Genomic DNA, 23,588 nt, shown 5'->3' with positions numbered 1-23,588 from the left:
GATACTGCCAAACATTGCACATCTGTGTATACATCAATTATTTTCAACATCGGCAAATATGTACTCTATTATCAAATATGATGCAGCCGAATCAAGAACATAATTCTATGCAGGACACAATGCACACTACCGTATGTAAGAGCTGATAAAAAAAAACTGAAATTTACCCTCTGAAAAGAGATGCCAAAATCTTTCTTAATGCATTCATGTCAATAACGTTTACATGCTGTGTGTTGTCTGAAGCCTGAATGACACCAGTTCTCAGGAGATGTCGGATAGTTGGGACCTACAGCAGGAGTAATTACTTCATCTACTCCACGGGGTCACTCAGCAGGAATGGCAGTGTACTCAGGAGTGCTGAGTGGGGTTGGGGAATTCAGGAAGCTAGTCCGATTCACAGAAGAAAGTATACAATTCTGCATGCGACGACTGCCTTGATTGCTCCCTTTTCATTTTCTCCAAGTGAGGCAATTTAGAGTGACGGTAGTCAAAGCTTCTATTTTCAGAAGAGGACAAAAATAGAAATCTAATAAATCAAAATGCTGGACATTGAAACACCCAGCAAAATGTTGCTTGATTGACCTTTTTTCCACTTTACATTTGCATAGATAAATAAGATCTACCTTTCCTGCAATCCCAGCTCCAGTGTCACAAACAATCATTTTTAAAAAATGAAATTGTCTTGTCCATGCAAAACATGATTTCCATGATTTGATCAGCCATGCATGACAAAAATATTCCATCATTATTTTCCTTCATGATAAAGAATAATTCTTGGGACACTTTCCTACTTGTATCCAGACAACTCCATCAATATTAGATGCAATTGATACAGAACGGGACAGGGCATCAATTTTATTAAATCCTGCCAGACGTCCGCCAGCCTGACACAGGTTGCTCATCTGTGCACACCACTGTAACATCTGATAGAAAATAAATAAAAACTGAAAATCCCATTTTAGATCCCATACTCTTTTTCTTCTTCAAGACTTAGCAAATACTGTATCTTACGATGGAATAATAATGAAATATTCCACAATTGCAAAGTCCATTTGCTGTGCATTTCACTGTGTAACCTGCTGCATTCCTTGACCTGGACATATCAAACTATAAGGGCTCCTACCTGTACATTCATAGCTACTGCTCTTAAATAAGTAACAAACAACCCAAAAACACAGAACATGTGGAACAATCAGGTTCCTATATACCAGTGTTAAAGGGATGCACTTGCTTTTTTTCTGCAGAATGTTATAACAGAAAAAGAACCTGGTACTGCGTGTTCCAAGATATTTTTTTGACAGCAACAATTCCGTAACCTCTGGCTTCCCATGTAAACAGCAAACAGTATCCAGGCAACAGGTGCAAGCAGGTGTCCTAGCAACAAGTGGATACCTCATGCACAGACCTGGAAGTCAGAGGAATTCTGCAGGGCTCGGCAGCATTAAAGCACAACCCAGAAGATTCTGAGCTTTTAGACCCCACCTGTCCAAGAGTGTTGGAACCAGGAGCAAAAAAGTTCAGAAACTCATTTGAGGGCAGAGATTAGATTAGATGCAGAGTAGCCTGAGGTCAGGGAGAGCATATATACTTGGTTTCGGTTAACTCTGCAATGCACATTGATTTTAACACCACTATTTAAAAAAAATACTTTTTAATATACTAATAAATAAAAACATTTCTAGCGAGTATTTCTATAATGAGTTATGTACTTTTTTTACTTTGTAAAATACTAAAAAAATCACCTTAGAATCTTACTAATTCATCTGCAATAAAATCTTTTTAACACGAAAATACACAAAAATGGTATGAAAGATTTGCTTAGAACCTTTAAAACCAAGCCTGGAAAGGCTCATGGAAAATCTCAAGATGAGCTATAAAGAAAGCCTCTTTTCTGCAATTCATTTTTATACTCCTAACGCTACGCAGACAATTTAATTTGGCTATTTATTGGGGCAGTTTAACTTTTGATTTGCATAGTTTAGACCTCCAATATCCAGTTTAGACAAACAACATCCTGGGTTGAGAAAAATGCAGGTAAGCCCTGCAGACAACTTCCCATCTGCTTCAAACAAAAATGTTTCATGCCAACATGAACAACAACAACAGTACATGTTTCATCCAGAAGGTGGCAGGAGTGAGTTTTCTTAACCCTGCTAAACAGTCGAGTGATAAATGGCTTGTTTTTCTTTTGCCTTGCTTGGACTAAGCCCCAAAGGAAATGAAAACCTTAAGAGTTTAATTCTTGACAGCGTTCTGTCTGAGTGATCTCTGACACTAGCTAAACAATAACAACCCCGAGTAAAATGTCAAACTGGATTTGGGGAATGAAAAGAGCAAGACGAGAGGATTTCTGTTTGGCTTTTTCGCAGACGTGGGGCTCTGGTTGAGGCCTTTATTTCCTGCACGAGTCGTTTAGGACTCGGGACACAAGAGTGGTGTCTGGTCACGTATTTTTTGTTACCAGTGATAGAACCGCTTCTCATTCGCAATAAACGGAAAATCAGAAATCAGAGAGGATTTCTAAGCCATACAAGCACCGTGTGTGTTTGAAGGAGGAGGGGCAGGTGTATTCATAAATATTTAGCACACGGTGTCTAGGGCAGCCACCTGGAGCACTTTAGTGCCCTTGTTGGATGCCCATGAAACGGTTCTAACAGTCTTTTATTGAGACACTGAGGGACAGGTGCGGGTTACCATGCTGCTCTGGTGGCAGTGCAGTGATGTTGCAGAGCCCTTGTGCAAAGCAAAAAGACATGCAAGTGGGCCTTACATCCCCAGAAAAAGAAAGGGCTACAAGGGTAACACCCACCCCCACCTCCCGCCAATTCCCAGAAAGGTGCCTTTGGTACAGGAAAGATGGCATTCCCACACGAGCCTTCTTGCTATCCAATGTGTTGGTTGCAAACATCTTGTAAGGTTGCAGTAGGAAAGACACGCCAGTGCAAGGAACATAGGGTGTTAATTACAATCTTATCATGGTCTGTCATACATTGGTATACAGTCATAGCCTAAGAATACAATTATGAACTTTATCATGCCAGCGCCTGTCTGTACAGAGCTGTATAAGATTGCGCCTCTGAACTCACTTCACGAGAGGTAGGCATAGACACATACATCAGCTTCCACTGCCCCAGTGTCCTAAGGTTTTGACATGTTTAGAGCCCAGAATGTTTCCCACATGCTTTCCAACTAAAACACACATAAATCTCTTTTAAAAGAATAATGTTCCTCAGTTCAGGTCAGGAGAGCGGCTGTTAATCCACATCTACAGCAGCATTTATTTCAGAAGATTTTTTTTACTGTTAAAATTATTTATAAAACTTTATTCCAATTGTTTTTTTTTCTTGGCTTACATCCACATAGTAAAACACAACACAAATAATAAACAAACATAAAACAGAGCAGAGCGTTACCTAATATAGTCAAGATTAAACACGCTTGGTGAAATACTAGCAATAGGAACTAGAAAAAAACACAACTTCCCTGTTTCTTTTCAGACTCTTTGAGCAAGGGAGTACACAGATATAAACCTTTTGATGGAGACAGTGGATTGTTTGAAAGAAGAAGTCATCTCTCTCAATTTATACTAAAGCTGTGTACCATAGAACTCCAAGTTTGCCATTAATCAACACAGATGGCTTTTGCTCAATATTTCAATGCAAGTCTGAAAAGTGGTGGCAGCTAATTTTTTATTGGAAATGAGTCATGATTAGAATAATATGCAAAGACATTTACACGGTAATAAAATAGCATTATTTTAAAGAAAATATATTTATATATTTCTCCTTGCATTTCTATACTTATGTTACAGCTCTCTGAAACCATAATCCATTCCATACCTGAGAGCCTTTTACGTTCTGAGCAATCATGATAGGAAGAGTTGAGGCAGAGTTATGCAATGTTAACCTGGTTTGTAAGGGATTGTGTGCAGAGGTGTGCACAGTTTTATTTTTTTTGTATGATGATAAAAAAAGAATAAAGAAAAATTCCAATTCTGCATCTTAAAATGGGGAACAACAGAAAAAGAGGAGTGACTGGTTGGAAAAAAAACACGGCTTCGCATGAATTCCATGCAAAGTCTGAGAAAGATTCCTCATCAAAGGGCTAGAAAACAGATAGCAGCCTTATTTTTGGTTAGATTGTCTTCTTCAAAAAGCATCATGGGATGGGTAATCAAGATGTCTTTCCTACAGGGACAAACAGAAACAAGATCCTAAAAGCCACTGCACACCAAATCCAATCCTGCTCTTGATTTAACAAGTGGAATTCTCAAGCCCTGACTAAATTACAGACTATGCACGTTTCCTGTCACTCCTTGTCCAACGAGACTGCAGCAGGTGGCTTCTGGAAATCGATATAAGCTCAGTTTACACTACAATGACGCTGTGCAAAAGCATGTACTCCCACAACTCCACATTGCCGTCTAGGAAGCCTGACTCTGGAACAGCAGCCATGGTCTATAGCCGATCTTAAAACAACTTTTAAGGAAAAATGTCAGACGAGGATAAAAAAAGAAATGCTGCATTAAGCAAGGAATCAGAGTTAAATAGGGCATACATGATATGTATATTAAAATAAAAATTACCAATGAAACATGCATCCAGTCCAACCTCCTACATTTTGGATGTGCATGGTATCACTTTTTGTTAGCTTTTGATGTCTAGTACTTTGTTTTCTTTACAGCAAAAGATTGCTAAAGATACAAGCCCAGACATTTAAATGACTAACAAATTGAACATGCAATGAAATTAACTTCTGCTTTTTCAGACAAACATAGTACAGGAATTGGATCCAGTGCACAATGGACTTAATACTGCCTGAGCTTACATATGGGCATTTAAACATAAAAACTATGCTTACATAATCTCAAGTCCAACATAGTGAGCGGTTGTCTCTTTAGTGTACTGTGTCTTTGAACATATAGGAAAACAGCAAACGGAGCACTGTATGAAACCTTCAATGCTCAGCATGATTAAAAGTCCCCTACAGGAGAAAGGGGCTCTCTTGCAGGCCTGGAACCTCAACAACCTCACTCTAGTCACAGTGCACAATCGGCAAATAAAGGCCATCGGAGGTTGTGCTCCATTATCTATTAAGCTGAAAGTTGATCCTGGGTCATATCAGTAACTGACTGACAGAACTCCCCAAAAGGTGGCACACAAGTGGCAGAGTGCCATCAGGGGTGGATTGACGATTAGTCTGCCACGGCTGTCTCGTTTCTTTTTAGTGACTCCTGTATGCAACTTCCAGCCACCTGTAGGCTTGCCGCGACGTCAACGAGAGGCACGCTGCTCCTCCAGTCTACAGTAACTCCTGTCGCGCGCAAGATGGGTCAGAGTCAGAAGATGGGTGGCCCTGATGGGTGGGGGGGGTCAGGAGAGACTGCCCGCCCGCCCCCTACTGCTTTCCTGTGCAGTACAGGAGTTGCTGCTGTGAGTAGAGAGGTAAAGAGACAAACTGGCAAATCCTAATTGGGGAGGGATATAAAAAAAACTAAAAAATGAAGCCCATCAGTACTCTAAGAGCACAACTCCTACTGCAAAATAATTCATGTTGTGCATCTGAGCCAACAGGACAGCCGCAGAGTAGTTTCGATCTCTTAAGACAGAAGACAGACGCCCACAAAGAGAGCTTTCTGCCCCTGAGGTTCCAAGCCACAGACGCCTCCCTGTTCCCCAACAGGCACAGTTATATACAGGCAGCTTACAGCCTCACCTTCTCCTTCCTTCACCCTCAAGCACTTTGACAACCCAGATGGATTGGAAATGCGGCACCATTATCTCATCACTTGAACATAACACAAAACGTTACTTTAAACACAAATCGCACAACAAAACACCAAATCCTTGGAACTAAAAACCTGCAGAACCTAAGTGAGTTCATAATTAAAAATTATTTTGTGATGAGAAGGCAGTGAATCAAATATAGGTGTAGACAATTTCACTGAACCATTGCATCAGAATACAGACTGTTAAAACGGTTTAAAGTTTTTTTTTGTACAGTAGTTTTTTTTGTGACACTTTCTTAAAATGCAAAAAAAAGCTGTAAAAAAACAAACATGCAACAGCGAATGGCTTTTTACAATATGATAGCGATATCTTTAGCAGCGTAAACTGCTGCGTTTCTTTTATGTCTGTGTTTTACAGGTGTGAAGGAAAAGAGAATGAATTGCAATTCAATTACCATGCTGAAAAACAATATTAGACTCACAACCATTATTAACATTTCACATTATGGTTCTTTAAAATAAAATAAAAATAAAATAAAATGAGATTAAACAAACAATGGAATTAGACCATCCAAAAATTTGGGGGATGACTTCTTTCTGGGGCTGAGGGGGGCAGTGAGGGGTCAGAGGTCACGATTGGGTGTGTCCAATCCACTGACTCTCCATTGGGCGACGCAGCAGCTCTTCCACATGTCTGGCCACATCCATGGTGTCATCCAGGTCAAACTCCCCATCCGCATCCAGCATGGTGTCATTCCTGTAAGGACAAAATGGAACCGTTCACACCCAGGAAGACGCCTGCGTATGCGCACGTACTGTACACACATCTATTAACACACAAAAACAGGGAGGCACACACTCATTCGCACAGACAGACACATGCCGAGGTATATGGACATACACAAACAGACCAACTCATAAGAAAAATGTCCCTATCCTGGCGCTTTAAGCACTTTTTCCCTTGAATTTCTTAAATTCTGCTTTAAAACACTCGGCACCGGCAGGTATCACATAAAAGAAGATACTCTTATTAAAACTTCATTAACTGCAATTCTGCTGTCACTTTGACGACTTTCTATTCCTCGGATGTTTTTTCAGATAATATCATAATCCGATAATAACAATGAAAAAGGTATCATTTATGTTTTGAAGACATTTTTATCCATTTGATTAAATGCACCTGGAATTCAGGATACATACAAAGTGAAAATTATTTTATGTCTTGTACGCTAGTTGCCAAGTTGTTTAAAATCAGCAGTTATGCGTTTTTCTAGCTGCTTAATGAAATGGGTATTGTTATTTTAAAAGACGATACACAATGATACTTAAAAAATGCTGTGATTATGCATGCTGTCACACAATAGACCTATGTTATACTTTAAGGTGCATTATCTCTAGTTTTAAAACCTAATTATGTTATCGAATGTCATCTATTATGTATTGCTTCTATGAGATGTTTTTTAATTCATCTTGTCATAACACAGTTTGATGTTGGCATAAGTTCGGAACCACAAAATTGAAAAAAAGCCTTAGCCTTATAATGGGTTTACATTCGTTTTAAGTTATGGCTATCATAAAACTAGCCGATGCCTAGCATCAACCACTTTAAAGGCAAAATGCCTCAATAATCTTTTTACAAAAAGGTTTTATTAAAGGGAAAATGCAGAGTAATCCACCGTAAATTATTTTATTTAAATTAAGCTCAGAACCTGCAAACGTGTAGGATCCAGCTTGTGGTTACAAGACCTGGCAGGACCACTCAGCCAGAGACGCGCTGCAGGTTCCGCAGTGCCTTCCAGGACTGTTAGTGCTGCCTGAAGGAGCCACACGTCTCTCACCAGCATCATTGCAGGCTTGCAGGCTCCCAGCAGGGCCCAGGAGCTGAGGCTGACCTGACTCCAGCAATCCTGGCCAATGGTGCACAGTTGTTTTATAGATTTTACTTAAGAGTCTTGCTATCTGAGTGGAGTTTGCATGCTGTCCCCATGTTTGCAGGGGTTTCCTCCGGGTGCTCTGGTTTCCTCTGGCAGTCCAAAGACAGGCTAGGAGGTGAACTGGCTTCTGCGAAAACTGGCCCTGGTGTGATTGTGCGTGTCTGTGTCTCTGTGTGCCCTCCGATGGAGTGGAGTCCAGTCCAGGATGTACCCTGCCTTGTACCCAACGCTTGCTGGGATAGGACTGAGCTCTCCCATGACCCGGAATTGGAAGAAGCAGTTAGAAAATGGATGGATGGACAAAATAATTTGTTACGATTATGTCGGCTGCAAAAGAATGCCCACTGAGAGGTGTGCCTAGGACATGTGTTCTACAAATACAAGGCACTTACGTGGTGGGGTATATGCCATAGGTGTGTGGGTGACTGACAGATGGAGAGGCCGCGTGATCCATATAGGTGGCATTTGCCCCAGATGGGTCAGGAGGTGCAGTTGCAAACCTGAAGCAGAAAAAGAAGTATTAAAAACGACCCAAGAAAGGGAGAAGGAAAGCAGAAAAGCAACCAGAAAGAAAGTATCTACTGTACCACTGGGGTTGACTGAGTCACAGCTTTGCCCAGACTAATAAGCTGTAATCATTTACTGAATTCAGGTCTACATGGCTCCGTCTTGGAGCTGGTCCCACATGTTAACTGCAGGATATTTAAGCAGAAATGTAGCCAAGTGAGATCTCCTAATTGGCAATTGGCATTCTAAGAGAAGTTGTAAATGGCAGATCTTCATTCAGCCCAAGCGTGTGCACAATTAAATTTGCAACGCTGACATGAAAGGAGTCAAACGGAATTAATGCTCTTGTTTAAATGGGCTGGGAGGCAAAGGAAGGCCCAGGGCGATCCGCATCAAAGCTGATAACAGGGAGATCTATGCATGCTGAAGGACCAATTAAGACTGAGAGAGCGATGCCTACTGATGAAGTGCCACAGATGAGAACCCATGGAGCAGGGAAATGAAATAAGACACCATGATGAGAAATCTAAAGCAACTGTACTTTTGATATTGCAAATTAACCTATTCTCATCATCTACAATGACCGAGATCTTTAGTTTCTGACACAATCATAATGAGCCTTGCCAAACTGTAATAGTCAATTTCGGACAACACAACTGCAGCAAAAATCAGAAGAAGAAAATGCAGATAACACAACACATATCCTTAATGTAAAGGATCTTGCAGGGCATGATGCATGGGCCTGTCATTGAAAAATAAGACGTATGCAGAACTGTGTAGGAGAATACTGGGGTAAATCACTCCCTTTCTTTTTGTTCGTCTGTACGTAATGAGAACTGTAATGTAGCCATGACAGAGACTTTCAGACAATGATCTGCAAAATAATCGTCCGGCTCAGTGGTTTAATAATCTTTTGCCCAGGAATGTGTAAAATCGATCCGTGTGAGCAAATGCAATGAATTTCAGTTTCTTGAAACGCCCATATTACTGGACTGCAGGTAAGCAAATGCCCACAATCTGGTGAGAAGTGAAGTGACAGGTAAAAGAAAAAGTGTTCAACTTACTCTGGCACAACCTGTTTAATCTGTGGCTTCACATACCCATCCACTTGTTTTGCTGCAGGAAACAAATGGTAGGTGAAATTAGTGGAATGGCTGAAATTCAAGTACTAGAAGGAATATAAGTATTAGCAACTATTAAATTCATTAGGAGTGCTTTGAGAAGATACCTTTAAAGGTGCGATATAAAGTTTATTATTAGTATTATTATATAACTATTTTGTAATCATGGTATTCATATTTACACACACAACATATTTCTGTACTACAAATCTAAAAAAAATTATATTAGACAAAAAGAAAAGCCTACAGAGAGGAGGGGTGTAGTATTTGGAGAAGACGTCGTCCTTCGGCCGGTCAGGATACAGGAACAGCAGATGGTTGAGGTCGCTGATGCGATCAGCCAAAGAGCGGATGGAGAAATCTTTGGTCGTGTAGGGCATCAGGTTCCACACCATCCTTTCCCCTGCAGGGTCATAGGTAGATGAGACAGGGCTGACAGCACAGGCTAAGAGCTGAGGCGACACAAATGTTAAACAGCCACCTGCAATCATTAAAGAATTAACCAGCGGCATGGTTCAACTTTTAAACACAAAGGTCAGTGCTCATTTAATCTTTTGTTCTTTTTTGAAGTATATTGTCTGCGGACATATTTACACATTTGTCCCGTCCTCTGTAGTTTGTTCCTGATACTGTATATTTAAAAATATTATGTAATGATCGATTTTTAAACAGGGTTTACATGCAATGTACACCAAAGTCCTGAAAAGACAACAACAATGTAAATAAACCATCAATCATTTACAAAACCGAGTCACAATGAAAACCAGCAAGTAAATATTTTGAATTTAATAAAATTCTGGCTTAAGCCAAACTGATACACAAGTTTGTTCATGCACAAAATGCATGCAGGCTTTCTCCAGCAGAGAGCACAAGCACAATTACAAATGGGAAGAGGCCATTCAGCCCATCTAGGTCATTTGGTATTCGATACAAGGACCTCATCCAGCCCATCCTTGAAGGAAGCCAGGGCATTAGCTTTAACAATGGCAGGAAAGCTTGTTCCACACTCCCACCACTCTTTGTGTAAAAAAGCGCCTTCTGTGCTTGGTTTAAATGCACTTCCATGTAGTTCCCACTGTAATAAGTGTCATTAACTCTATGATAAAATATGCTTATTCATTAATTCATTTTTCCTTTACAATATCAACTGTTGATTCACTTCTCAGAAAAAGGGAAAATCGGTTCTAGCCTTTCATTCACATCTGTGCTTTTAAAAATAACCTCTTAGCTGCTGTAATGTCGTTTTTCCCAGACAGAACTGATTTTTTGTGAATGAAAGCAAGGTCTAATGTGCATCAGCAGAATGCCAGGAGGAAGTGGTATGCAGTTCTGGAATAAACACCGACAATTTTAGTCACTGTTAATAAATCAAATATCACGTTTCCTTTTCAATACCCGCATGTACATGGACCTTTCATACTAAGCACTCTTGTTTAGGAAATAATGTACATTGCTCTAGACAAAGACTATAATAAACACCCTTTGTAACCATACCATCGCAATCTTAAAGCTCTGATATTCCACCAAAAGAGTGGTGAGACCCTATGGATGAATGAATTATTACAAAACTGGAATTACAACTTGAATAAAAGAACATTATAGTAAAATGCTGCAAACACCTGAACAGACATGCAGGTAAACAGATAGATCAGCATTTGTCACAGACTGTAAGAGGACAAAGTGCACGTAAACACGAAAAAATGAAGAAATGATCTCAATACTGAAAGTAGCTCTTAGTCTGTGACTTCTGCAATTTTTGTTTTCTGTAAATCCCCTCAGAAATTCACTGTATCCTTAAATGGCAAGATTGGGCAGCCTGTGCAAAGCTGGCTTGATCCATTCTTGTTGCAACGAACAAAAAGGTTGCATGCTATTTTGCAGTTCATTCTCATCTTCCTGTTCTATTTTTCTCCCCCTTGGTTACGAAGTGCAAACCCTTCAATTAGAACAGCCTGAACGATGAATGGATTTGTGCAGAGATGAGAAGAGGGGAAGGTCTGCAGAATCAAAACGACAACTAGCAGGTCCCTGACCTACCGGGGGCTTATAAAAGTAGTAATCCCTCTCTCCCCCAAAGCACAGCTGTGGTTTTTCTTCAGAGCGCAGCTATACTGAAACCAATACAGTGGGCTTGTGAAGTTTGTTGGCCTACACAACATTTTAATGTGAAACCTGTGTCCCACAGGACAGGACATTTTGCATGAAACAATACCAGAAGACAACAGGCAGCTCTGTCCAGCTTTGTCCTGGACAGCATTGTATCATTGTATCATCTTTTGCACTTGCAAGCCATTATGGGCACAAATGATGTTCTCACCTAGCACTCATCAATCACTAGGAACATATTTCCTTCAGTACCATTTTACTGAGTACCAAATTCCGCAGCAGCAGTTTTGATGATACCTCTGCATGAAGACGCCAACTAACATGCAACTCCAGACCATCAGGAAGGAGGAAAAAAGTCAGATGGACTTAAAAAACATTTAGTTTAGAAACATCACTCTCTGAACTTATCTGCTAGGCAATTCATAGAGGTACATTCTTATTGGGTACTGTTAAATCATTTACTTTGAGCTGAAAATAAGCACTGCCTATATTAAATTGAACACAAAAGCAATCTAATCATAATACCGCACCTGCTTTATTGGGGTTTTCGGCCACCCATGCTATGGTTATCCCTCCAATCTCAGAGTCGCTGAATCGCAGCAGGAAGGTTCCATTGGGTTTCGACATCAACATGTCCTGGGCCTGCTGCTTGTTCACGAATCCCAGTATCGCGCTGAAACACACAGGGGGCACAGCTCACACTTCCATATCCTCAAGATGTTCAGACTGCTCTTGCAGATCCTGCTACAGTTGCTGTATCCTCTATTCATATGTTCACTGCAGAAGCTGCTGCATTTGGGGTTAGATTCTCAAATGTTTTGTTCCTTCACTCTGCAATATCTAAACTGAACTGTTGTACTGTTTTACAGCTCTAGGATTGTGATCTAAAAGCGGCTCACCTTGGATCAAGGAGTCAACGCAAACAGTTACTTCATCAACGCCCTGTGAAACTTTCAGGTCCATCTACCTGAACCGATCAATTACTTAATAAAACTAACTGTTCGCCCACCTTGAAAGATATGAGGTGTCCAGAATCTTTCACTGAGAAATGTGGCATTGATGGCTAGAGTATATACATCAACATGGTGGCGCAGTGTGTTTCAGTGCTATCAGTGGGGCTCTGCATTTAATTCTGGAGCAGGATTTATCGCACTTTGCACCTGTTGCCTGCCAGGATAGCCTATGCAGCTATGAACTGGGTGAAGCAGTTCTAAAATGGGTGGATGTACAGTATCTCTCCCTTGGTAAGAGCTTAGAAAGGCATAAAACTGCATCAACATTTTTTGCATATTAAAACATCTTGTAAGAGGATTTTGTTGTAAAGGAGAGGTTTTGGATATAGACAGAGCAGGGGAAATGATGACAGCAGGAAAAGATCCTAACAAAAGTTTATATCTCTCAGTAGCTTTCATGGCTTTTAAACACCTGGCCCAACATCTTTTTGAAAAGGGGCATAATAAAGTTAATTACACCTAATGTAGGAAAACTCCTCAAGACCTTTACTCCATTGAGTCTGGATTTTTTAATGCTGCATAAAAGGTCAGTAATAGTGAAGAACTCTCTCACCCATCATTCCAATGGGGTTTCAGGTGCTTTTTCGTGAGCTCCATAACTCCATCAAACCACTGCCAGAACGTGAAGTTTCGACCAGGTAAGCTTTCCTGCAAAGGTACAAGAGGATGACAGGCTTCACAGTGACGCAGACGAACACTCTTAGCCGTTGTCTGTTAGTGGGCATCACAGTGTAGTGGTTAGCACTCTGGGCTCTCAGCTGGGAAGGAGTGGATTTCAGTTCCTGCTGCAGACCGCTGATGTACCCCTGAGCAAGGTAATTTCCTGCAGTTGTTTGTGTCCACCTTAATTTATAAATATATCCCAGGTGACCCTGGAAGGGACTGGGATCCCAACCAGAAGAGGGGTGGGGGTGGGGAGGTTGCATAGTCTGTTCTCAAGCCTTTTAATGCTAATGAAATCAGGAAAAAGCTCCTGTCTGATGAGCAAATAGGCTCAAGTATAGACTTTTTCAAATAAGTATTGAGTATACAGTGGCTCTCTGTTTCAAACTGCTGTCTCTGGCACATCACCAGGAGCCCAGCTCAAATAAGAGGCAAACCTACTGTGCCAAAGTGGCAAATACCCAAGAAAGAGCAAAAGGGCACTGCTTGTTTATGCACTGCAGACTCCTGTATGTAAGCCAGCATCGGGAGCTGGACGCCTCATGCCTATTAACTTATTTAGACGACGACAGCTTACATAGACGTGTTAAAGGAGTATTAACATTACTAGTTTTGCACCCAATTATGTCTGTATACAAATATTTGTGTAAGAAAATTGCAGGTCATAAAACCTCAGACAGATCAAGCTTCTTTGCGAGAGGAGTTGATTTCCATCCTTGATGCTCTCTAACACGGTGGTCAATGAATTAAGAAACTCCCACTTCTCTTAACCCGTGACTGGAGGGACATGGATTGATATCCCAGGTTGCAAATGAGAGGAAGACATTCAGCTTATCTACCTCCTCTGGTTACTCATGGTTTATTGACACTTGGATCTCACCCAGCCATTTCTCAAAGGATGCCAGTGTATCCGCATCTCCCCTCTATTTTCATGTGGGAAAGTGTTCATTTTCAATGTTTCATTTGTTGAACAAAGCAACTAAGAGCAGACCAGTACTTCCTTAATTTCACACCAGTGGAAAAGAAAGAAGGGCAGCGCAGTGGCACAGTGGTCAGCATTGCTGCCTCTCAGCGCTGGGGCCCTGGGTTCAATTCCAGACCTGGGAAGCTATTAGAATGTAGTTTGTACTTTTTCCCCGTGATCACAATGGCTTCCTCCAGATGCTCTAATTTCCTCCCAGTCTAAAAACATACATATTTTTTTGGGTTTCTGGGAAAATTGGTTCTGGTGTGAGTGTGTGTGTCCTGTGATGGTCTAGCATCCCAACCTAGGTGTATAACACCTTGGGTCTGTTTGGCGGGACAGGCTCTGGCTCCCCCTAAGAACTTTGGAAAAAGGTTAGAAAATAGATGGAAGAAAATGGACACCATGGAAACAGAAAGTTATTCTACCCTATATTGTGCTTTGAACCATACCCTGTTGAACTGTGACCAGGACATGGTCATGCTGCGGTAGTCTTCCGGGTTGACGCTGGTGCTGCTGAAGGCCTTCTGAGCCAGAAAGACTAGGTTCTCCTCCGACAGCCCCCTTGTGCTCTGCACCTCCGCCTTGAACTTCATGTTGAGCGCCTCGCACAGCTGCGGCCACAGCACCTTGTCCGGGACGATGAAGGGCACCCTCCCCTGCGAAAGCACAGAGGAGATCTGGGGTCACACCCCGGTAACAGACATTTCCATGATACTCTGCACAGATCATCACGAGTAACAACCGAGCCCCTTCCACATTTAACTGAGCATCCCAACCTTACAATCTTACTGCACTCTGGGATACATCTATATTTCTCTTTCAGATGTTTGTCTGCATATGGCCTAGCAGGACGCACAGGGCCAAGCTACTACACAAGTTCCAGTTTTGGAGTAGTGTCACACACTACTTGAGGTCTTTAGCAGGTTTGCTCAGTTTTATATGTCAGGATCTCCGTATTACTTTTTTTTTCATTTCTGTCCCTAATTTAAGTTCACATTCTGAAATTTATTTCAGAACATGAAGTTTTCCACCACCCACACCCCACCTCTACTCAGAAAACAAGTCCCTTTAAGTACTTTTAAAAAGGGAAATGTATCATGTGCTTCACACAGCAGATCACACGTGCATCTCTGCCTCCTCTGCCACCACCTCAGTCAAAAAACTCCTCCATTGCACCTTTTTAACATCGCTATGTGACATGCACAAAGTGTCCCAAGAAAACGCCACCCCATGCCACAGCTCTGAGTGCCCCACATGTAGCACCTGTCAGCGTTCACAGGGTTGCTGCCATCCAGGCTACTGAAAATGAAATACGTTCCGAGAATTACTTGGAAAACATATCCTCCTTCCCAGAATTATTACATAATGTGACATGTAACATACTTTAAAACCATGAAATATAAACTATTTTACATAAAAAGCAGCTGACCAGCTGGAAGTTTTCCAAGAGGGAAGCTCTCTCCCTCCTATCACAATAGCTTTGCAAACTGTGATGGTAGAGATAAACCTCAAACAGCAGATTGTAAACTGATGTGTCATCCAACTCCAACTCCGAGGCACAATGTTATCAAAAGGCCATAATTTCCCATAGGACACCTCGATGTTTGTTTTTTGGAAAACAAAAACCAAAAGATTTGCAACAGCTGTACTTTAATATGAGAGTGGGAGCGGCATTGAGCTTTGTGCTGGAAATGATTTAATTTCAATAGTGCACTTTCTGCAATTTGTGCAATGTCCAGCTCAAAGAGAGGAGTAAGAGAGTAAACCGGGACTCACCGGTTCAGCAAAGGCGTTGTCCCACAGTACTGTCGCTGTGGCATTGTTGTCTTGGCTGCCATGGACGATCACCACAACTGGAAGTGATAACGTCTGTTTGGGAGAAGAGGGACATTGGATTCTCAAGCACATGGAAAGCTTTTGATGAATGGTTCTGTAACTTGTAAAAACGGTGAAACGACACGTGATGAGAACAAAAGTTCCCAAAGTGGAATCTTTGAGAGATGAGCAGGGCTTTCTCAGCCTTGCTGATTTGGAACAGTACAAAAAGAAGTAAGAAGCTGAAATCAGTGGAGACCTTGACTTGAAACACCAGCTCGTTCCCCCCAACGCTGAACTGCGACTCAAACAGGATGGTGAATTTCTCCTCCGTCACGGACTCCGCCCCCCGTCGATCGGAACGCTTGATCCTTTTCAAAGACTGGAAGAGAGAAGACAAATCCCAGTCGCTCACAGAAGTCAGGATAAGGCCTCACACTGTGTGACACTTCTCACATCTCTAAACCAGGACACGTCAAGGGGTGGTATTTCAGTGACCCAATAGCCAATATTTTTTTTTAATTCTAATAATTCTGAAGTTTCTAAGTCCAACACCCTTTTGTGAAAAAAATCTCACCATATTCCTAAAGTGGGCACTGAGAGTTCCAGTGGTTTGGTGGTACTCCATGACACAGTTATTGTTGAGGATCTCTCCACTGCTGTCACTGAAACACAAAACAACATCTTTTGGTCAGCAGCACATCTGAATGTTTTAGCCCCGTTATGGGGCTACATTTTGTCACAAAATGAACAATATTCCTGTGCACTCAAAACCCTGTAGAGACTATTTTTCGGCAATGCATGTAGTATCTATACATTTAGCAATGAATGCTCAATTCAATTTATCTGGTTAAATGCAACCTGCCCTTTCTGATGAGCTGAACTGGAGACGGTTGACAACTGTGGATTAGAATGAGAATATCCTACAACAAAGGTAATGTCCCCAAAATTTGTATTCAATATCAATAGTTAGGTCACCTTGCTTTGCACCACCAGATAAAAAGCACGACACTGGGGATGTGTCGAGGACACAAGCCACGTGTGGGGAAAGTTCGGAAAACCTTGGAAGGGATATCAAGATTCTTCAGCTCTCATTCCCCTCCTCTCTAAGCAGCACAGCTTCAAGTTCTGTATTTTGTACAGTAACAGGGTGCGCCTGTGTTGACCTTCAAGTATATGTTTCCATTTCCATAGGCTCATGACCCTTTCCAGGATGGTTATCGGACAATTTTCCTCCGGTATCGAAAGACACACAGGGAGAGCTCTGCTAGGGTGAGGAGGGGGGTTATTTACTGAGGTTCCATGTTACAGTTCCTGTTTTATTGCCTGCAGGCAATTTTATGACTGTTTTCTATTATTATTTCAAAATAACCCATAATTACGATACATTATAATAATCAGAATTCTTTTCAACCTCCCTTTTAAGTTTGCTTCACCTGACAATTAGATTGTGCAACTGAAGTTAACTGCTTAAGCAGCACAGCTATAGTTGGTCAAGCCAATAAAAAAAGAAAGGAACCGCACAGATGAAAACGGTGAAAGAGGCAGTAAAAAGAGGGATCTGAGCGTGGAGAGACGGGGAGAACAAGAGGAGAGCGCCTCACTTCCGGGTGTTCTCGTTCTTCAGCAGGGCCTTGGCTTGCTGCTCGCTGATGATGGTGGCCTTGACCTGCGGGGGGTTCATGTGCACGTTCAGCTTCCCCCCCACCAGCAGCCGCACCGTGGCCGCGAACTTCGTCTGCGTCTTCAGGACCTGCGGGGGCTGCTTCTCGATGATGAAGGTGCTGAGAGGGACAAGGGGAGGGAACTAATGTTAACTGCATGACTCCAAAAAGAATGGGGAAAAGCTATCGATTAGCCTATGGTTAAAATCACACTAATTTAAATACCCCCATAGGACTAGAATAATGATGCATCTGTAGTAGACCAATAGCATTTTACTCCCATTGGTTACATTAGTTAATAATAATGCAGATACATTCCTGTTATTATTGTTGCTGCCACCTACTGTAAAGCGTAACTTAATTTATTGTTAGGATCACTGGTCAACATGTTCAACATGTTTTCCACAATGCATGATGCAAGCCAATCCCAAAACCTTTTCTGGACGTTAACTAAAAATGCAGTAGTACCCAGGATATACAAAGCAAAGTTAAAGTGCCCCCACGCTAATGGAGCACTCTGTTATGAGCACACTGTTGTAGTCTGGTGGGTCAGCTGCAGTGAATTTGCAGTGCTAAGGAAGAGCAAGCGGCACAGACCTTGTGACTAGTGCAGATATGATGTCTGTGATTGTGCCGTTGAGCTCGGTCAGCAGCTCCTCGATAGGCCCGGGGATGGGCAGCTGCTGGCGGAGGTGCTCAGCCCTTCGGATCTGTTGCCGGTTCTGCCAGATGGTCTCCGCCAGCTTTTCACACCTGCGCAGAGGGAGAAAGTGCTGTGGTCAACCCTGATGGCACACAGGAAGCATAAGTACCCATAAGAACTCCAGCTACGGAAAGCAGCAAGTAAAAGGTACCCATTTCAAATTAGCTTTAATTCACTTTTGTTCCAGCATGTTTTAAATATCATTACTAATATAGCACCTACCTCTGACATGGAACATTAAAACCTTAACAAAGTATTATCTGAAGGTTCTTTTTAGGTGTCTTTTGAAGAGGTCCTGGATAACTAACCCTACCGCACCTTTAACTAAACACATTTTGTGCTACCACTTAGGGAATCCCAGTCATAGTCAGCTAGTGACACGACCAGGCTAGAACCTGAGAGGAGATCAGCTCACCCTGCTCTTGGGCAAACCCCTGTAACAGTTGAGCTATAGGATGCCGCAGGTTTTAGGGAGAGACTTCAGCAATAGGATGGGAATGTGCCTGAGTGACGGACAAGATGCACAAGAAGGAAGACCCAGACACGCAGGTGGACAAGTGGACAACTGGACTCACCAGGACTGCAACACATCCAATCCCCCCTCGGGGGGGCCCCCATTCCCCGCCAGCTGCTGCCGCCTCTTCCACTGGATCAGCTCATCATCCAGGATGACAGTCTGCTGCTTCCTGAGCGTCTGCAGAGTCTTCTGATGCTTCTCGGCCAGGTCCTGAGGGCACATGGGCAGACAGACATGAACGAAGAAATAAGTCTCAGCACAGGACGATGCAAAATGCCTGAAATGAGTCATGCCTGCATATAATGTGTATAAGTACACTGAAAACCGCATGCTGTAGACAAGGTTTTATACAGCTTTTTAAATGTTTATTGCTGTTTATTGCACATGTATTGGATGAAATGATTGCATTGAGCCCCATTTTAAAAAGAGAACATCCCAAAAACACAGCATAATTGTACAATTTACATGAAGTAGTGGAGTAGTTGATTCATTTGTAGAAAGAATGCTGGATTCTGGACTTCAAGAGCCAAAGCAGAGAAGCCCTGGTTTAGAAGGTCTCATGTTGATGTCTGCTTCATGTCATGGCCACTGCTCTTTCAACAGCAAGGTTCCCCTGCTCTCCATGCTGGTTTTGCAGCTTTTTACAGCTGTGGCACATTGGTTTGGGGTAACATACCAGTCTGTATTTCTGTAGTGTGTTGGCCTCCCGAGTGAGCCAGGCCTCCACAGTGGCCCTCTTGGTCTGCAGGCTGGGTTCCCTCAACAGGCGGTCCGCAGGGGGCAGAGTGGACAGGCTAGTCAGCTGGGCTGGAGGACACAAGGTAAAGACAGGATCATCACCATGGAGACACTAATCATACCCGTCCCCAACTCACTGAACCACTCTAATTTGACAAGGTAAACTGGGAGTGGACCTATAATAAAGTCAGGTCCCAATCTGGAGAAAACAGGTTACACCACTTCTGAAGAGCACTGTTTACAAATTGAAAATTTCCTAGCCAGCCAACTACACATGTGGCTTTTTGAAATGGTAAAAAATGAAATAATCATTCTTACATTTTTCTGCATTTTACAGACTGGACTTGTCTGCACACTGCCAGCCTGTCTTGGGAGAGTAGCACAAATGGAAGCAGATACAGCAACAGCAACAGGTGCAATAAAACACTGATAAAGTTGGCTAAAGCATATGTAGAGACCTAAATACACTGAGGGACACTGAAACCCTGAAAACCAGAATCATGCGGTGGCATACACACACACTTTTCAGAGCACACCTGGTCCATGCATGCAGAGACACTGACCACTGTGCTGGGGATATGGGCACAGGTGTATAAACTTACTTGCACACATAAGCTATACAGTGAAACACAGACTGAACCACAGAGCCATACGTTCCACAGTGGGCACAGCAACCTTCTAATTCTCTTACTCTTGAGTGGTGATTCCCCACCATTTTCCAGTACTGCAAAAGGTGCATATAAGCCATGAGAGATAAGTATTGATGCTGTAAATCTGTAAGGACGTTACTGACAGTTTTACTTGATTTATTTGGCCTTCAATATTAACAGCTCAGTGAGAGTTAATGCACTCGACTGAGTTAGTTAACTGAACATGCAGTCCGAACAGCAGTACAATTCTAAGCACTCAGAGATTCCACGGCCCATGTACGGTACTCAGCAGAGACTCACCCTGGATGCGTAGGCTCTCCTGATACTGGATGATGAAGTACTCCTGGTTGTGCTGCAGCTTGCGGAGGTCGTTCTCTGTGTCCTGGGTCATCACACGCAGCTCCTCGAAGGCCTGGTTGATCTGCTGGTACTTCTGAGACATGCTGTCCAGCAGCCCTCCTCCCGGAGAGCTCGACTGTGGGAGGAACGCCCAAAAAAAAAGATGTCTTTACACTGCCCAGCCACATCAAGGAAAACTACGGTTCAGCAGGCGAGAGTCTAAGAATGATTAGCTACTGAACAACCACATGAGAAAACTTCTCAACACGGCTGGGTTTTCACCCTTGTGAAAACACTAACAGCACAGCTCTAACAAAAGGCCCCAAGGCCTTGACAATACTCTTCCTCAAGGCAGGGGCAAAGGCTTGGGGAAAACCACAGTCTTAAGACGGTGGATAGTCATCATTGATGGCAGGGGACCAGTCGGGACAGGTGAGGCAAAATGAACCAAATAGGCTAGTACAAAAACAACTCCACATGCAGCCAGCTCCCACACAAAATGAAATTCTTGAGAGAATCTGATCTTTCAGACAGTCAAATAAAACTCTTAACAGCCCAGACATTTTGTGTTTCGTGGTGTGCAAGCCTTTTTAGAACTAAGAAAAAACAAGCAGAAATCTAAACACTTAATATGCATTTTCACAAGATCTGTCCAGGCAGCTTTGCCACAAAATAAGGATTATCAAATGCTGGTGTATCCAGTATCTGGATTTTAGGTTGCAGAATTTTTTTTTCTTCTGTTTTCAAAATATTTTGCTTTTAAATTGTTTCCCTAATGATCCGAAGCATTACACAAAGGAATATCACAAACAGGATACACAGGTCACATGTTGAAACAGAACCTCCTCTGAGTACATAATTCAGTCCTGGAACTGAACAGCCTCACCTCATACACGTGCTGTGCAGGGAAAGACGGGGTGTCTGGCTCAGCTCAGAGGTGAACATGTTAACAAAGCTCTGAAAGGAAGGCTTTTCATGACAACACAAACTACTTCACTGCCTCTAGGCAGTGTGCGCTTGTGTATCCTGTTTTTCTTTTGAGAGAGCTAAGTTTCCAATGTGATCAGAAAAAAGAACAATCACAAGAAAAAACAAAAAACAAGACCGCTTCAAGCACAAAAACTGCAAAACATGGATGGCAAAACAAAAAAATCCTGTTTTGCTTCCTCTTCACTCATGCTCAACTGCACAAACTGCACGTTTCTCAAATGCAAGCTTGTTTTGTTATTGACCCTCCTTTACAGACGGAAGTAAAAGAAACTCTTATTGCATGGCAGGATTTAGATGTTGCAGACTCTTGTTCAAATCTTAAATAAAAATGCATATGTATAAAGAATGCATTGTATGTACACTGCCAATGTGCCCAATACAAGATAAGCAGTAGGGTAAAAGTCAGAAGTTGATGACGGCTCATATACAGGTGCAGGCAGCATGTAAAATCTGAACTGGCTCAGACTGCTATGCAATGGGAGTTTCTGTTTGTTACCGCGTGAAAAGGGTGGGTGAAATGTTCTCAATTGTCAGCTGTTGGGATCTCATGTTGTCAGGAAAGACCACGGTAAATACAGTAATAAAAGTGAATTGCTTACATTTGTTGCCTCTCGCACCAGTCTCTGCTCTGTGTAGAGAATGTGTTTTATACATCGCACTAGCTCCAGCGGGCAGCGGTCGTACGTACTCTGCAAGACAATGAGTATCAAAAGGAGATCAACATAAGCACAGAACACATGGGCTCTTGAGATTTGGCTCACTTCTCTTGTGTGTTAATAGATTTTGTTGTGCGCAAAACACTATAGTGAAACACTTGGCTTTTAAGGAGCTGTGTTAATCTGTTGATTTTACATGATTGCACTGCAATTCAAAAGATGTTATTTGACTTTTTAAAACTAATTACACCGTACCAAAGCACTAGCATGTCAAACAATGTTGGTGTGAAACAACATTAAAACGGGACTGCTTTGGAAGAGTACTTATAATTCATGTCCTGAAAACCCAGACATTTCCTGCCTTAACTCTGGCAACTGACCTCTTTGGCCCCAACACTCCTGTGTGAACCCATTCCTCTATCCTAAACCAATTTACACTGGGTGATAACACCTTATACACCTTAGACTTCAAAGACACAGGTGGGCTCTGTATAGTCATTACAGATAAGACCCCCCAGTAATAGAAACACTAGCAACCTTTGTTGTTTGCAAAAGAACATTGCTTAATCCTTTATCTGCCACCTTAAGAAGAGAAGCTGGAACTTTTCCCAAAGGGCACAGCAATGAGACATGAGGCCCTTCCACTCCACTGCACAGGCAGCACTTTAATGGTTCTATTGATCCTGCCAATATCAATTAACCAGTCAAGAAGCACGAAGCATCAGAATGCCGCAATGGAGTAAAGTGGAATGAGTGGAAGGCGAGAACCCCCTGTCAAGAAGTGTGGGGAAGTGGCTGTGGACAGGCCAACAAATGCAATTCTGGAACCGTGACCCTCACATCCAGGTGAGTGAGTGACAGGACTAGAGCAACACAGCTGGGAGATTTTTTCTTTTCATCTTAAACATGCTGCCAGTGGCAGTTAAACCCATATGTACACTGCATGAACAGTGTGTACTTAAAAATCACACATCAAATTGAATGCGCATTTCTTCTGTACTTTGCTCACTTCCCATCTCCGATTTTTTTTCTTCTATCATGAGTAGATGTAACTGAGCGTGCAGAGATTACAGAGAGCATTTCCATCCATTATCAGAAAGCTGCTTATCTCCACAGTCCTTTGGCTGGAAACCTGGAGGAGGATCCACTGAAGGGAGTGAGAGGGAGGGACGTTTTTGTTCTACTGGGGGAACTGTCATACTGTTCTGTTTTAGACCTCTTCCGTTTTGAAAAACTGAAAACATGTTTCTTCACAAACACTAGACCACACATACTGAATAGCCAAACGTGTTATTGGTTGTGTGGCCTACTCTCATTTATAACCTTCATTCTGTGTTCTTGGGGGTTCCCATTTCTGTACTTCAAAACAAACCAATCTGAACTACTGAAAGTCCAGGCTTGGGATAATGGCACCATCCATCCATCAGCAGAGGGCTGAGGGTCACAGTGAGCCAGAGTGTTTCCTGTAAGCACAGGG

General features: G+C 42.3%; 1 protein-coding gene across 10 annotated transcripts in view; it reads right to left on the bottom strand.

Moving 5' to 3' along the window:
- Positions 1-3,668: 3,668 nt before the first annotated feature.
- The window catches only part of stat5a (signal transducer and activator of transcription 5a), a 91,165-nt gene continuing 71,245 nt past the window's right edge, over positions 3,669-23,588 (bottom strand). For 8 of the 10 annotated variants that reach the window (XM_088906095.1, XM_088906099.1, XM_088906093.1 and 5 more), the window contains 16 exons: positions 22,055-22,144; positions 20,427-20,601; positions 19,415-19,545; positions 18,797-18,948; positions 18,116-18,271; positions 17,459-17,638; positions 16,432-16,519; positions 16,114-16,236; positions 15,816-15,908; positions 14,489-14,716; positions 12,963-13,057; positions 11,927-12,069; positions 9,538-9,693; positions 9,234-9,285; positions 8,055-8,162; positions 3,669-6,485 (listed from right to left, as the gene is read on the bottom strand). In XM_088906095.1, the coding sequence (XP_088762221.1) occupies positions 6,359-6,485; positions 8,055-8,162; positions 9,234-9,285; positions 9,538-9,693; positions 11,927-12,069; positions 12,963-13,057; positions 14,489-14,716; positions 15,816-15,908; positions 16,114-16,236; positions 16,432-16,519; positions 17,459-17,638; positions 18,116-18,271; positions 18,797-18,948; positions 19,415-19,545; positions 20,427-20,601; positions 22,055-22,144 (2,097 nt within the window). In that variant the 3' untranslated portion in view covers positions 3,669-6,358. The remainder of the gene's footprint in view (positions 6,486-8,054; positions 8,163-9,233; positions 9,286-9,537; positions 9,694-11,926; positions 12,070-12,962; positions 13,058-14,488; positions 14,717-15,815; positions 15,909-16,113; positions 16,237-16,431; positions 16,520-17,458; positions 17,639-18,115; positions 18,272-18,796; positions 18,949-19,414; positions 19,546-20,426; positions 20,602-22,054; positions 22,145-23,588) is intronic. The other 2 variants (XM_088906100.1, XM_088906092.1) reach the window with 1 other exon arrangement.

Source organism: Atractosteus spatula, chromosome 26 (assembly GCF_055471065.1).
Source record: "Atractosteus spatula isolate fAtrSpa1 chromosome 26, fAtrSpa1.hap1, whole genome shotgun sequence".
NCBI lineage: Eukaryota > Metazoa > Chordata > Actinopteri > Semionotiformes > Lepisosteidae > Atractosteus > Atractosteus spatula.
This window is presented reverse-complemented; position numbering and strand designations above follow the sequence as displayed.